Genomic DNA, 15,657 nt, shown 5'->3' with positions numbered 1-15,657 from the left:
CTTAGTTGAGAAGATGGTGACTAGCCTGTTTGTACTCTTACTCACAATTGTTCTGGGATATGTAGACATATTGAAATAAAGAGCCAAATTTTCATTATATGTAGATGCTAAGATGTCTAGAAATCCAATAGAATCAGATGGAGAAAAATTAAAACTGATAATAAAGTAAGGTACCTAGCAATAAGGTCAAAACGCAAACATCAATTTGCTTTCATATATATTAGCGACAACCTGCTAAGAAGTGCAATGGAAAAAAAATTTCAGAAACAGTAACAACAACAATAACAACAAAAACCAACAACAGTAACAACAAAAACCAAGCGAAGGGGCTTCCCCAGTGGTGCAGTGGTTAAGAATCCACCTGCCAATGCAGGGGACACTGGCTCGAGCCCTGGTCTGCGAAGATCCCACGTGCAGCGAAGCAACTAATCCTGTGCGCCACAACTACTGAGCCTGTGCTTTAGAGCCTGTGAGCCACAACTACGGGGCCCATGTGCCACAACTACTGAAGCCCACATGCCTAGAGCCTGTGCTGCACAACAAGAGAAGCCACCACAGGGGTTCCCTGGTGGCGCAGTGGTTGAGAGTCTGCCTGCCAATGCAGGGGACACGGGTTCGTGCCCTGGTCTGGGAAGATCCCACATGCCACGGAGCAGCTAGGCCCGTGAGCCGCAACTACTGAGACTGCGCGTCTGGAGCCTGTGCTCCGCAACGGGAGAGGCCGCGACAGTGAGAGGCCCGCGCACCGCGATGAAGAGTGGCCCCCGCTCGCCGCAACTGGAGAAAGCCCTCGCACAGAAACGAAGACCCAACACAGCCAAAAATAAATAAATAAATAAAATTAATAAGAGGATTCCCAGCCATTGGTCACTGGGGATGCTTAAAAAAAAAAAAGAGAGAAGCCACCACAATGAGAAGCCTGCGCACCTCAATGAAGAGTAGCCCCTGCTCGCCACAGCTAGAGAAAGCCCGTGCGCAGCAATGAAGACCCAACACAGCCAAAAATAAATAAATAAAATAAAATTTAAAAAAAAGCAAAATATCTAGGAATAAACTTAACAAGAAATATAAATATATAATATTTATTTGAAATATATACCATAAAACTTTATCAAAGGCAAAATAAACAGTTGTTTAAATGAAGATTCACACCACTGTTGGAATGGGAAGAATCAATATTGTGAAGATACTAATTCTCTTCAAATGTATCTCTAAATCTAATGTAATTCCAACTAAATCCATGAGGATTGTTTGGGGGAACTTGTCATTAATTCTAACGTTTACCTGAAAGTATAGATGTGTAAGCATAGTTTAGGTCACTCTTTGCCCTTCTTTAGACCTGATTTTAATTCTTTTAAAATAAATGATGGGACAGAAATTTCTGGTACCCAGGGGCCTGTGAAAGGATCATGCTGCTTCTCTTTCATTCCCTACACAGGCAACATTATGTGACATTCAGGAACATACCATGCTGTTTCCAGTTTGTAGAATGAATTATTTCTTCATATATCTGAGCAGGACTGGACTCAGGCCCCCCGGCCCCACCCCAAAGCTTCTGTAGGATCTGACAGAGGATTTGGCCTGCAGTCAGTCTGCCGTGGCTCTTAGCAGAAATGATTGGCAATGACGATGTCCAATGAAAACTCTTTTGAAGTGAGTTTAATGAATGAGTCTCTGTTTTTTTGTTTGTTTGTTTGTTTTTTAAAGATTTATTGATTGATTGATTGCTATGTTGGGTCTTCGTTTCTGTGCTAGGGCTTTCTCTAGTTGCGGCAAGCGGGGGCCACTCTTCATCGCGGTGCGCGGGCCTCTCACCGTCGCGGCCTCTCTTGTTGCGGAGCACAGGCTCCAGACGCGCAGGCTCAGTAGTTGTGGCTCACGGGCCTAGTTGCTCCGCGGCATGTGGGATCTTCCCAGACCCGGGCACGAACCCGTGTCCCCTGCATTAGCAGGCAGATTCTCGACCACTGCGCCACCAGGGAAGCCCGAGTCTCTGTTTTTATTTGTCTGTTTGCCCTGTATGTATATGTGTTTTAGTAGTAACTAGCTGGTACAACGTTTAGATAAAAATTTATCCTAAGAACTTTGTAAGTATCACATATTATTACATTTGTTGCAATAATGTGAAATTTATCTTTCTGGGAAAAGTATGCACAGATCTTGGAGTGCCTTACTTTATTACAATTAACAGTTGTAATTTGCTTTTTACATCTTTTTCTGAAAGGGAGGAGAGAATTCTCAAATGTAAGTAGAATGTCATGAAGGTTTCAGGTCTGTAAACGGAATTTGGCCAGTGGACTTCTGGAACAAGTATCAGGAACATTTTGAAATATATCAGTAGTATGGGGGCATAGTGTTTACAATATGGCAGTGTGTTTACAGTGGATGGTGTCAGGAATGGGTGCATTTGGACCAAACCAGATTGGCTGTGAGTTGACATTTGCTGATGCTGAGAAAGGGTTATGTGGGAATTCATTATACTATTCTCTCTACTTTTGTATATGTTTTCAATATTCTCTAATAACTAATAACTTATATTAATTAAACAAGGTTGGTAAATTTTTTGCCAGCCACCGTGGTCATACCATTAACCCAAAGTAATAGAATACCAACATATTCTATTAGAGAGTACAGAAACCCATTTTCTTTATTTTTGCAATGTCTTTGATAATTGTTCAATAAATTAGTGGTGAAGTAAGCCATAGTTCAAAATAAAGTTAAGTTAAAAACAATGATTTGTAAGATTGCCTCTCAATATGAGTAAACTGGTAGTTTCGAATAAAGCTGGTAGTTTAGAATAATCAGTAGATTTGTAATAGAGATAGTGATCTAATATTACCTTGCTTTTTCCTAGATGATATATTTTATTTCCCTTTGGTTTGTAAAAGATACCATAGGGCTTCCCTGGTGGCGCAGTGGTTAAGAATCTACCTGCCAATGCAGGGGACACGGGTTCAAGCCCTGGTCTGGGAAGATACCACATGCCGCGGAGCAGCTAAGCCCGTGCGCCACAACTACTGAAGCCTGCACGCCTAGAGCTCATGCTCTGCAACAAGAGAAGCCACCACAATGAGAAGCCCGGGCACCACAACAAAGAGTAGCCCCCGCTCGCTGCAACTAGAGAAAGCCCATGCGCAGCAAGGAAGACCTAATGCAGCCAAAAATAAATAAATTTTAAAAATAATAAACTATTAGAAAAATAAAAAACATAATGCAAAATCTCTTTAATAAAAGATAAAAGGTACCATAATTTGAAAGAAAAAAACCCTTTATTTCTAATTAATGGCACTTTTATGTCTAAAGATAATTTATGAGTAATCTATTGTTTTACCTAGTTTGGGAAAATACCTTTTAAATATAAGGTAAGAAGATAAAGTTATTTATGAATCTTAAGAGAATAATTAACTGTATAATTTTCATTTTTTTAGTAAGGATGGGGATGATAAGAAGAGCCCTGTGATCATTCATCGAGCCATTTTGGGGTCAGTGGAAAGAATGATAGCCATTCTCTCAGAAAACTATGGAGGAAGATGGTAAGTGATATGGAAAAGAAAAGCTATATGTCTACTGTTCTTAAAAATCATGTCTAAAAGATGAAATTAATATGAAAAAATTGGTGGCTCTTGCCTTATAATTAGCAAGTATCCAAACAGCAAATAAAAATTTTTGTGGCATCTGCCAGACCAGAAAACAAAACAAAGAAAACAAAGGCAACGTGGCATACCACTATCATTTACCTTTTTGGGATCTCAGTAAAATTAGAGTAACCTTTTCACTTGTGTCAAACAAACCCCGCAAAGATCTAGCCGCTGGAACATATATGGCCCACACTCTCAGGACACCGTCTCTAGCTGTACTGCCCTCCTTCCTTCCACTGTGCTGTTGACCTCACAGCCCTGTGACCACTGACTTAGGAGGAAACATGTAAGCCTGGTTCACCCATGGCCCCAAAGCCAAAGAGAACCGCTGCAGTTTTCCAGCGGGATGGAGGGGGAAGGTGAATGCCCTGAGTGCAGGCTTTTGAGTGGTACGTCTGCTCATCCTCCGTGCCCCGAGGGAAAAGTGGCCAGACGTGTGGGTTACATTGATGCGTGGGATCTGGTTATTGCTTTGGCCACAGGGTCAGAGACTTAAGAGATACTTAGGTTGGAAACCAGATGACAAGTCGATTTGGTATGTGGATGGTCACTCAGAATAGGCCATGGGGATGGTATTGCCCGAGTCTGTGTCTGTCCCTTAGATTTTATTTGCAATCCTAGAGAAATATACTGAGGTGTCATGGGGGTGTCCAATCTATTACAGGTACAGAGAATCCAAAACTATAGATATGAATATGTGTGTGTGTGAATTAACATGTTTATATTTCTCTCTAGTTGATTCTGTTGTAAATAGTTAACATAGTGAGAGATGGTGGGTCTTGCAAGAGAGCAGTAGAACTAGGGGATCAGGAGATGGTGTGGGCACAACTCCCTGTGGAGACACAGTACCACTCTCCACAGTTTACACAGCAAGCCTTTGGACTTCTACCAAGTTGTGGTGGAAATCTCCCTGAGAAATAAAAATAGAAATGTTTAAAATGTGGCTCTCTTGAGTTGGTGGGGCTGAAGCAGGGGTGAGAACAGAGCTCAAAAAGATACATTTACTTTTCATTTTATAATCTGTATTTCATCATGTATATAATTACATTTGTCACATGTATTATTTTGCTTTTGTAATTTAAGAATAAGTATGTGAAAACATATATGCACAAAGTGCCATCTGGTAATAGTCCCCGTGCATTTCCTTCCACCTTCAAACTAAATATGCTGAAGAAAAAGGCAAACATTTCCCACATCAAACATTGCTTATACCCACCTTTCCATCTTTTAAAAAATTTTCATTTTGAGATAACTGTAGAATCATTTACAGAGGTCCAGCATACCTTTTACCAGTTTTCCCCAATGGTAACATCTTGCAGAACTGTATACAACATAACTGGGGAGTGACAATCCACCAACTTTATTCAGGTCTTGAATTTGTGCACACGTGTAGATTGGTGTACCCGCCAGTCAAGGTACAGGACAGTTCCATTACTTATAAGGATCCCTCATGCTGCCGTTTATTTTATGGCCACACACCTCCTACCCCATCCCTGTCACCATCCTCCGGCAGCCACTCATCTGGTCTCCATCTTCATAATTTTGTAATTTCCAGAATGTTACATAAATGGAATCACAGTGTGCAGCCGTTTGAGACTGACTTTTTTCACTCCTTGGATGGAGTCGCCTTGAGATGCATCCGAGGCATCTCAAGTACCAGTCGTTGGCTCCCTTTCACTGCTGATGGTGTTCTGTAGTGTGATGCACAGTTTGAGCATTCACTCGCTGAAGGGCATTTCGGATATTTCCGGTTTGGGGCTATTATACGTAAAGCTGCTATAAATGTTAGCGTGCAGGTTTTTGTGTGAACATGTTTCCATTTCTCTGGGATAAATACCCAGGAGAGTGGTTGCTGGGTCGTATGGTCAGTGATGTTTAGCCCTTTCATCTAGCTGCCAACCTGTTTTCCCTCCCTTTCCAATCAAAATGCCCAGTCTCCCCTTTTGTCTCCTCTATTGCCTTTTAATATAGTTTGCTTTACTTCCACACCCCTCTGCTGAACCTGCTCTCTTGTGAAGTCTTACTTAAAAAGAAAAAAAGAGTCTTTGGTTATTTTTTAATCTTGTAATAAATGGTCATTTTAAAAATACGTATTATATTTTTCAGGCCTTTCTGGCTGTCTCCTCGTCAGGTAATGGTCATCCCTGTGGAGCCAACTTGTGAAAAATATGCACTTCAGGTAAAATTAGAGACATTTAAAGTACATAATCTTGGCATGTGGTCTATGAACGTCATTGACTTGGAATGTTATTCACACCTTAAAATATTGCATAACTAATACATTAATTTACCACCCCATGTTTTCAGTAAATGTTTTCAGTAACACCTGAGTCGTGTCTATGTAGCTGTATCAGAACTATTTTATTTCTTAATGTTTTTGAGAAATTGGTGTTTTAAAACATCTCATAGTTCTTCTTTTCCTCATGGCTGTATTAGGAAGAATACTTATATTATCTGTTGCTGTGTAACAAATTAGCCCAAAACTTGGCAGCTTAGAACAACAAGCATTTATTATCTCAGTTTCTGCGAGTCAGAATCTGGGACAGCTTGGCTGGGGACTCTGGCTCGGGTGCCTGGTGAGGCTTCTCAGAGGCTGAGGCAGGGGGAGTGACAGCCCTTTAACCTCATCTCAGAAGTGGGGTGCCATCACTCTCCCTCCACTGTGGTCACACAGACCAACCTGGTACAAGGTGGAGGGGACACACAAGGGTGTGAATACCGGGGGGGTGGGACCCTGGGGGTCATCTTGGAGGCTGGCCACTGCATTACCATGCACAGTGTATTAATGAAAGTGTCTCATTCTCTTATAGGTATCCACTGAATTTTTTGAAGAAGGATTCATGGCTGATGTTGACTTAGATCATAGTTGTACACTAAATAAGAAAATACGAAATGCACAGCTGGATCAGTATAATTTTATTTTGGGTAATCTAAATTTGTATATATTTTTCCCAAATGCTTGTTTTTTCACTTTAATTCCAAAAAAACCCAAAAAACAAAATAAAGAGTATGGTATAACTGCTTGATTATGACAAATAGCTGTTGAATACTTATACACAAAGAAGAGTCTGTGGTGTTCCTGGCTAGATACTTCCTGTTATTTACCAGAAAAGAAGAGTTATGAAGTTTCACATGGATCCTGTGGTGTAGTATTACTAGGAAGAATTAATAACTCAAACCGACAGTGGAAAATGATCTTATCAGTAGAATTATACTCCGTATGTTTCAGTCATGTGATAGGACTGAAATAATCTCCTTTACTTTTCTGGTTTATTATAAATCTTTAGGATGAAACTAATGACTAGGAAATGTTCTAAATTTAAGATGATCAAAACAAAAGAATTAAGTGAAAAAATAAAACGTCCTTGAGGAACATGAGTACTTAGATGCAGAATCTAAAATTTTGACGTAAAAATGATTCAAAATCAAGGGAAACTTATTTATATGCCTGCAGGCATGATATGGTTATCTCCTATAAGTTGAAAGTTTCTGTAGAAGGCAAAATAAATATGCACAGGGCTGTCCTATGAGCAGTTTGTCTTCAAAAATGTTTGTAGTAGGTACTGTGATGCTTCAGTCAGCCTTCTTGTGGTGACAGAAATTTCAAATTAGCTTAGACATGTTGGAATGTATTGGAAGGGAGTTAGAGTATCTCGTGCCATGGAAGGTAGAATTAAGTAGCCAAATCATTAGAAAAGTAACTGGAAGGGGAACTCAACCCTTACCAGGACCATTTCTCCCCATTTCTGTTCCCTGTTTTGATCTGCTTCTTTATGCTTCTCTTGATCTACTTTATCCCCCTTACTTGCTGGCCAGTATGTTCTTTCCAGACAGCAAGAAACATGGCGGCAGAATTCTGCATCATCTCACAGTATGGGCCACTAGCGAGAACAGACCTTTTACATATATACCAGAAAATTCTGTTGGCTGGTTGGGCACGTGTCTGGTGCCCGCCTCTTGATTCATCCAGTGTGCCAGGTGGAGTCAGGGGGTCTTTAGGAGCTCCCTCCTCCCACCTGTACCCCACGACCACCACAGGTGTTCTCAAAAATGGATGATAGGGAGATGGGATTAGAAGTCATTCCTTGTCTCAAGAAATTTACTCTTAGAGGATGACCAAATGGACATTAGACTGATATTTGGTGATTAGTACTAAGAAGAAAACTTAATAAGACACATGCCATATGACTGCTGACTTAATATTTAGTAAATTGTTGATTGAAAATATATTTATTTCCCTTTGTTTTCTACAGTGGTTGGAGAAAAGGAAAAGACAAATAATGCCGTAAATGTTCGAACAAGAGACAACAAAATTCATGGAGAGATTTCAGTAACTTCTGCCATTGATAAATTGAAGAATCTCAAGAAATCACGTACCCTGAATGCTGAGGAAGAATTCTGAAGTCCTTTCCTTGTGCTCACATCTGTGTAACCTTGTTCTGAACCCTGAACATGCATTTTCCTTAGTTACCATTCTTACTTCTTCTGAGAACTTGGGACCCACTGTCCAGTCCACTGATGGGCACAGTGGGAAGTGAGACGGGGAATGAGTGGCTGATATGCACAAAATCTGATTCACTAATGTGTCTGCGGACAATGAGAGGACAAGTGTGGGAAATTTTAAATTTCCCAAATATCTTGAGAGACTTAAATGGGAAAATGTTCATCAAAGAGGGAAATACTAGGAAATGAGCATTATGAGATGTTATTGTTAAGAATTGTGATTTTCAAAAGATAAGTTTCAAATAAAAGTCTGCAAAGCTTTTTGAATATGGGGGGAAATCTTATTTTCTAATAACATTATGTCTCAGGTATTTTTTAACTGAAGTTTTACTAAAGTTCACACTGAAACTTTATTTTTCTTATTTTTGGCCACACCCCACAGCATGTGGAACTTCCTTGACCAGGGATTGAAACCATGCCCCCTGAAGTGGAAATGTGGAGTCTTAACCTCTGGACCACCAGGAAGGTCCTGAAACTTTATTTTCAAAATTGGAATCAATTTGTTTTAACTAACCAACAATCACAAAAGAAGAAACTAGTACTAAATATTGGATTACTAACAAAGGATTCTGAACTCAAAGAAATTCAGTGTTGTGCAATCTTCTGTAGTTTCCACTATAGGATAAGAGTTGCCTTTTTAATGCTTCTAAATGACAATTGAACCTTATTTATCTTTAGAAAAAATAAACTCTCAAATAATATGTGTTACGTAGCGCTTCCAGGGTTTCACCTATAGGTTTATACCATAATAATTTGCTCCCCTAGAGTTAAATTACTCGTCTGATGGGATGACATTCCACTGATTTACAGATGCAAGTGGATTTCTGATTTTAACTGAGAGGAATACCTTACTGCTCAGAACTGAATTAAAATGGCTTTATGTCAGTAGTGAATTTAGCTACCAATCAAGCAGTATTTTTTGTGTTTATTTGGTTATGTGCTGTGGAATTCAAAATAAATTTAAGACCTGCTCTCTCTTCTGTACACACTTATCATTTAGTTTCCTGAAGAGTTGGAAGACAAAACAGTAGAGCTGACCGTGAACAACAGGGGATTGAACTGCACGGGTCCACTTACCCGTGGGTTTCTTTCAATAGCAAATGCTAGAGTATACACAATCCTACCCGCAGTTGGTGGAATCTAAGGAGGTGGAGTCACCGATAGGGAAGAACCGAATGAGGAGGGCCCGCTCTAAGCTACACTGCAGCCCTCACCCCGAAGTTGTTCAAGGGTCAGGCCTGTGTGATGCTAGAAGGTGCAGATTGTGTGATGTACCTGTTTAAGCTAACTTTAATTGAGGCCAAGCACTATTCGATACATTCCTTGAATTCACCAAACGTGCTAGTGAGGCAGGGGGCGTCAGAAGACTCCCCATCCCCACCCCAGACAACCTTGTGGCGGGTGGGCGGGGAGAGGGAAGCCCGTGCGCAGCCCAGCACGAAGGTTGCTGCGGTGGGAACAGGTGCGGATCGCTGTGCCGGCCGCAGGGAGCCGCGGCCTGGGAGCAGCTCCTTCCCGGGGCGGGCCTCCTCCAGGGGGGTCTGGGGGCCTGAGACCCGCGGCCGCACTTCAGTCCGGACTCTCCCCGCCTTCGAGGAGCGTCTCTGAGGACTGGTTAGACATCCGGGCAGGGCGGGCCTGGAGAGATGCTCGCGGGACGCTGCCCGAGCCCTGGGGTCGCGGGGAGTGGGTCCTTGGAGGCCACCTGCACACCTGGGGTCCTTACCGAGCAGTCTGGGCCAGTTTCCTCATCTGTAAACAAGAGCCTTTTTAGTCTGACAAAAACGTAACGTCGTCAAACCTCCGCACGGTACCAAGCGCACAGCAGCAGTTTTTATCTCTAAACGTACAGATCCGGCCACAGGTAAACAGCGGCCAACTTCCCACATTTGCCCGCCTCTGCTCTCGATCCCTCAGGTGTGACTTTCGGGGCCCAGGTGACCTTCCCGTGTCTCCAGCCGCCGGGGGAGAGGTGAACCCCTCCTCCCAGGCGCTGGCAGCGGTCTGGCACCTGGCAGCCGTCTGAAACCTGGCAGCCCTAGGAGGCGGGGCGCGGGGAACTCGAGAGGAGGGGCCGCGCCTGCGCCGTGCACCCACCCGGACCCGCCTCTCCCCGCTCGGCCCGGCGTCCCCCGCGGCCCGGAAGTTCTCCCGCCGGCAAGATGGCGGCTGCAGGGGTTCTGCTGCGGGCCCTGCGCCGCCTGTGTCGCGTGCTGCTGTTCCTCTCGCAGTTCTACATCCTCTCGGGCGGCGGTGAGTTGGGGGCAGGGATGTGCGCCGGGCCGGGCTGAGGGGTGGGGAACCCAGGACCGCGGGGACCGTCGGCCTGGGTCCGTGGGCGGAGGCTGAGTGCGGGCGGAGGGCGCGGGTCGCTACAGCCGAGTCCGGCGCGTCCTGCCGCCGCCCCTCGGCTCAGGGAGCCGGAGCCGCGAGCCTCGAACTGTGGGCCTGGGGGCTCGGCCGGGGACGCGGAGCTGGGTCTCGGCACCGCGCGTCGTCTCCAGTTGCCCGCAGACCTAAATTAGTGTCGACCCCGTTGGGTTTCATGTTCAGTTTCCCGGCGGTCAGGCCGAGATGTTTGCCCGAGCATCTGTGGGCCTGGCGCGATACCCACACAGCCTGAGGTCTTCGTTTCTCTAATCATAGGGTCCTTCAGTGTAGAGCCTTCGCAGCCGCTGGCTCAGTCCGACAAGGATCCGGGCCCCACACGTACGTTCACAGTAGTGCCCAGGGCAGCAGGTACTAGACGTTTTCTCTTCTAGTAAACGTGTATGTTTGTATCTAGTGGTCTCTTCCTTTCCTTTTTGGATAAAATTTCTTGTAGAATATGAAATCACTTTACATGTTTTGAACATTTTATTGATTGCATTTTAGATTATGTGAATTAAAGGCAGATAACAGACCTTTTCTGTAGACAATCTTGTTATTTCAGTACCTTTTGACATTCCTGTCTCATCTTCTTCCAGTCCCAGGCTCCCCATTTCCATCTCTTTATTTCAAAGGTTTTTTTTTTTTCCGCTTCATCCATCAAGATAACCTTCAACCAATGCTTCTTTCCCTTCAGAAAATTTCTTGTGCTTTTGGAACCCTGTTCCTGATGTTGGATATTATTAAAGGCTCCCCCAAGGCTGTGTGAAATGGAGGGATTGCAGAGGGAATGGTACAGACTTGGCATCTATCTCTGGTGGTGCTGCTGGGAGCTGGAGCAAATTATTCACCTTTTTGGGTTTCGGTTTTCTCATCTTTTTAAGGTGGTGGGGTTGCCCTGGCCCTGTAAAACTCTTGGCTTTGTGATTCTAAGTGCCCATCCTCCAGCCGTGGTAGTAATAGGAACAAAAGAAAAGAAAATTTTCTTTTCTTTTGTTCCTATTACAAAAGGGTATAATAGGAATTATACCCTTTTGTAAGTATACCCTTTTGTAGGAATTTTGTAGAATTGCCCACTTCATAGTGACTTTAAGTAGGACCAGTTTTAAATGAGTATTAGTGTGTTTTGCTAAATGAAACTTTGGTCTCTGTACTTTCATCCCTTTAGAGTTCCATTTCTTCAGTGAATTAAAACTGGCAGACGTATTTTACTGATTCTATAAAAGACTACTAGAAGACAGCAGCATACTTGAGTTTAAAACAGATTATTTTAAAGAGAAAGCACAAGAATTTTTTACTCTCTTGGACGTTTTTGAAAGCTTCTCTTCCTGAGAATACTGGTTGCAATTTTGATCCTCTCTTAAGTGATGGTAATATATTATACTCCCAGCTAGGCTGGCTGGAGAAACTTACTGCAACCCACTGAATAAGTTACTAATATAAAGAACTATTTTGAACTTTGGTATTGTCAAATTGTAAATGTTACTTGCAGGTGGCTTGTTGAAGTACCAAAGTGGAATAATGACAAGACGTTTTTCTAGGGTTGGTACCTTGTACCGATTGATTCACTTAGAGGGCTAGGGGCTTCACTTACAAATTCGTGAATTCAAGTGAAAAGAACATTGGATTGGAAACTGAGAGATTTGGGTTCTGGTTCCAGTTTTGCCCTCCCTCTGTGATCTTGAACGAACTTTATCATCTGTAAGCCTTCATTTTTTTCATCTTGTAACATGATAGACTTTTTGACGTCCTAATTTATTTCTAGCACTGTATATATGTTATGCTCATGATTGTGTTCCTTAAGCTTAGAAAATTGCTTTCCTCTGTTAATTGTAATCAGTATTCCAAGAGAATAAGCTTCTCTCTCACCTCTCACAGAAAGCACCGATATCCCACCTTATATGATGAAGTGTCCAAGCAATGGTTTGTGTAGCAGACTTCCCGCAGACTGTATAGAGTGCAAGACCAATTTCTCCTGTGTCTATGGGAAGCCTGTCACTTTTGACTGCACAGTCAAACCTTCTGTTACCTGTGTTGTAAGTACTGCAGCTTACTTATTCTTAATAAACTCATCGTAAAGCTCGAGTTATAAGTAGAGTTTAGACTTGGCTATGGAGGAAATTCAGAAAGTGCTCTGCATTTTAAAAGTAAGATTTGAGGAATAAAGTCAACTTTATCAGAAGATGGAAACTTCCATCTCCAAGTAAAGTTTGTTTACAAGGGTTCAGATAGCAATTTTTTGACATAAGGATAAATTGAAGCAATTGTCAGACTTCTTACAAAAAGTAGGAAATAGAAAAGGCTCAAGCGCACCAACTGTTGCCCATTAGAAATGACCCTGTTACAGTGGTCACACCTGCAGCCCATCTCTGATATGTTGACAGCCAGGAAGGAGCCTACAAAGGCTTCCACAGCCGGTGTTCCTTAGCGTGCTCTCAGGATACCTGCTTCAGAGCCACAGACTCCTGGAGGCAGCCCCACACCTGTTGAGTGTGACGAGGGCAGGGAGACTCACGTATCTGCATTTTTGAACCGTTGGACCAGGGAAATTACTGCAAACTTCATTGTAGTCCCAGCATGTGGGTGAGATAGAGAGTCGAAATGAATAGTGAGGCAGTGTTTTACTCTTGGACCTGCCATGACTAGCTCTGTGATTTAGTCATCTGTCTCTTGTTAAATCAGGAGATGGGCCCAGAACAGCTTTTCCTAAAGTGTTTCCATGGCGCCCTCTTTCTGGGAGATGGTCAAGGAGGAAAACACAGATTCCATACCATATTCTCTCTCTCTGTCTTTTTTCTTTTTTTTAAGGGAAGCAGTAGGAAGTAAGATTTTTCTTTTAATTAGTTTATTAATTTATCTTTGGCTGCGTTGGGTCTTCATTGCTGCACGCAGGCTTTCTCTAGTTGTGGCAAGCGGGGGCTACTCTTTGTTGCGGTGCGCAGGCTTCTCCTTGCGGTGGCTTCTCTTGTTGTGGAGCATGGGCTCTAGGTGCTCAGGCTTTGGTAGTTGTGGCGCATGGGCTTCAGTAGTTGTGGCTCGTGGGCTCTAGGGTGCAGGCTCAGTAGTTGTGGCGCACGGGCTTAGTTGCTCCGCGGCATGTGGGATCTTCCCGGACCAGGGCTCGAACCCGTGTCCCCTGCATTGGCAGGCGGATTCTTAACCACTGCGCCACCAGGGAAGCCCACCATATTCTCTTTTGCAGATTCCCTTTGACCCAGCGATTCTAACTTACTTGAACAAGATACCTTTCCCCGTCGGTTCTTTGGAACTTGGTCTGCAGAGGGCTAGATTAGAAAGTTCCTTCCACCCCCAGGCTCTTTCTCTATTTCTCCTGAGGTCTAGTATCAGGAGAGGGCATGAGGGAGGCTTCACTCCAAAGGGGAAATGAGATTTTATGTGTTCTCAGTGTCTGGACATAGTGTTTGTAACTGTCACTATTTGTCATTTTCTTATATCAGAGTTACGCTTTAAAGTGTGCTGGAAAATTGAACTAGTTGCTGGGTAATCTTCATGACTGCCCTTGGATTATCAGTTAGTCTCTGTTGCTGTATCTTACATAGAATTTTCTCCCTACTTACCTAATGGCGAAACCTGTTTGAAGGCTTTTGAAATTGTGTACTTCATGGGTCTGGCAGATAGTAGGTACCTTGTGAAAAATGAGAAAACTGATGGCTGAGGAGAGCTTTTCCAGAATTAGCCTCCTTTGTTTGCCTCAGTGTCTTTGACATTCATCTCTCACAGCTGGTTCCTGAAGGAAGCACAGTTCTCAATTTCTTCCTTCTTTAGGTGTTCCAAAAACAAGTAGTTTCATTTAGTGGAAAATAGCAGAGAATAGGAGAAATTACAAAGGTAGAGAAATTACAAAGCTTAGCGAAGTTTCTGAATTCCTGGGTCCTGGTCCCTGGTGCATCCTCACCCCTTGGCTGAGATGTGCCCTGGATGGGTTCCTTCCCTTCTCCTCCCCAGGTGCTTTCACCTCACCTGCTTCCTGACTAGCCAGTCATCGCGAATCCTGTAAAGTAGCAGGTGCCCAGCCCGCAAGTGTGGCATTTGAAGGCGGCCTCAGGAGCGTCTGGTGGTCTGTTTCTTCTTAAAAATGAAGAGCAGTCAAATAATTGGCTGTCAGGAGCCACGGGTCCCAGGACTGCTGCGGCCAGGTGATCTGGGGCAGGCCGTGCGTTCTTCCCTTGTTTGTTTAATGACCACCTGTAGGATCCTGTCTCGCTGAATAAGTTAGCATTTCAGGAAGAAATAAGCTGTGACCAACTGCATACGCAGGTGCACTTGCAAATGCTCATCCTTTCGCTGTGCCGCACTCAGCTCTCTCCCTCCCTCCCGCACCTTATTTTGAACTTCATATTAATGGAAAGAAAGAAACTCTTCTTGTCCTTCTAATGCATACTGCACAGGGACTCAGAGCAAGGGAACCTTACCTGGATTACACTAGTCAAAGAAATTGTTTTATGACGGCCCTGTTAAGTATATAAATAGAAATTAATGCAAAAATCCTGCAACCCCTTTCATATCAGATAGCTCCTGCTCCAGCTGTGATGGGAACTATCAAGCCAGTTACCTCAGCTGGAAATGTGCTTGATAGAAACGCTGCTTTCTGTTCATTGGAGAAGAGCTCAGTCTGCTAGTGTATTTGAAGCAAGTTTAATTCCTTCAGATAGGTTCTGTATCCTTACTAATGACAGCTGTTTCACAAAGGGAAAGGTAACACATCTTTTTACTACAGATGAGCTTTTGTTGGGATCTCTACTTTTTTGTGGTGTGAAAATGGATTCAGTAAATGCTGGGGTGCCTGCGTAGCTATATGGAAAAAAGTGGAATCCTGTTTTATCCAAAGTAAATTCCAGATCAAAGATTTAATGTGAAAAAGTGAAACCACAAAGTACCAGAGAAAGCATGAGATAGTTTTGCTATAATCTCAAAGTAGGGAATATTTTTCTAAGTATGAAATAAAATTTAGAAGCCATAAAAGAAGGAATTGATAGATTTGACTGCTAAAAATTAGAGATTTCTGCATGACCTACAAAAAAGCATAAAGGCCAAAGATAAATGACAAACTAGGAAAAAGTATTTCTAACACATGTGACAAATAATGCACTAATATCCATAATATATAAAGACTTCCAAAAAGCCAATG

General features: G+C 43.1%; 2 protein-coding genes across 13 annotated transcripts in view; both read left to right on the top strand.

Moving 5' to 3' along the window:
* Nucleotides 1–8,408, top strand: part of TARS3 (threonyl-tRNA synthetase 3) — a 51,643-nt gene extending 43,235 nt beyond the window's left edge. For 3 of the 6 annotated variants that reach the window (XM_036843354.1, XM_036843353.1, XM_036843356.1), the window contains 4 exons: nucleotides 3,429–3,533; nucleotides 5,745–5,817; nucleotides 6,449–6,563; nucleotides 7,892–8,408. In XM_036843354.1, the coding sequence (XP_036699249.1) occupies nucleotides 3,429–3,533; nucleotides 5,745–5,817; nucleotides 6,449–6,563; nucleotides 7,892–8,040 (442 nt within the window). In that variant the 3' untranslated portion in view covers nucleotides 8,041–8,408. Of the gene's footprint in view, nucleotides 1–1,438; nucleotides 1,677–2,224; nucleotides 2,922–3,428; nucleotides 3,534–5,744; nucleotides 5,818–6,448; nucleotides 6,564–7,891 lie in introns of those variants that run through there. The other 3 variants (XR_005018747.1, XR_005018748.1, XM_036843357.1) reach the window with 3 other exon arrangements.
* Nucleotides 8,409–10,264: 1,856 nt separating this feature from the next.
* The window catches only part of TM2D3 (TM2 domain containing 3), an 82,357-nt gene continuing 76,964 nt past the window's right edge, over nucleotides 10,265–15,657 (top strand). For 6 of the 7 annotated variants that reach the window (XM_036844938.1, XM_036844937.1, XM_036844934.1 and 3 more), the window contains exons 1-3: nucleotides 10,265–10,394; nucleotides 10,788–10,880; nucleotides 12,387–12,544. In XM_036844938.1, coding sequence (XP_036700833.1) covers nucleotides 10,304–10,394; nucleotides 10,788–10,880; nucleotides 12,387–12,544 — 342 coding nt within the window. In that variant the 5' untranslated portion in view covers nucleotides 10,265–10,303. The remainder of the gene's footprint in view (nucleotides 10,395–10,787; nucleotides 10,881–12,386; nucleotides 12,545–15,657) is intronic. The other variant, XM_036844933.1, reaches the window with a different exon arrangement.

The sequence above is a fragment of the Balaenoptera musculus genome, chromosome 2, assembly GCF_009873245.2.
Source record: "Balaenoptera musculus isolate JJ_BM4_2016_0621 chromosome 2, mBalMus1.pri.v3, whole genome shotgun sequence".
In the NCBI taxonomy this organism is placed as follows: domain Eukaryota; kingdom Metazoa; phylum Chordata; class Mammalia; order Artiodactyla; family Balaenopteridae; genus Balaenoptera; species Balaenoptera musculus.
Note: the sequence above shows the minus strand (reverse complement) of the source record. Positions and strands in the feature narration are given on the sequence as shown.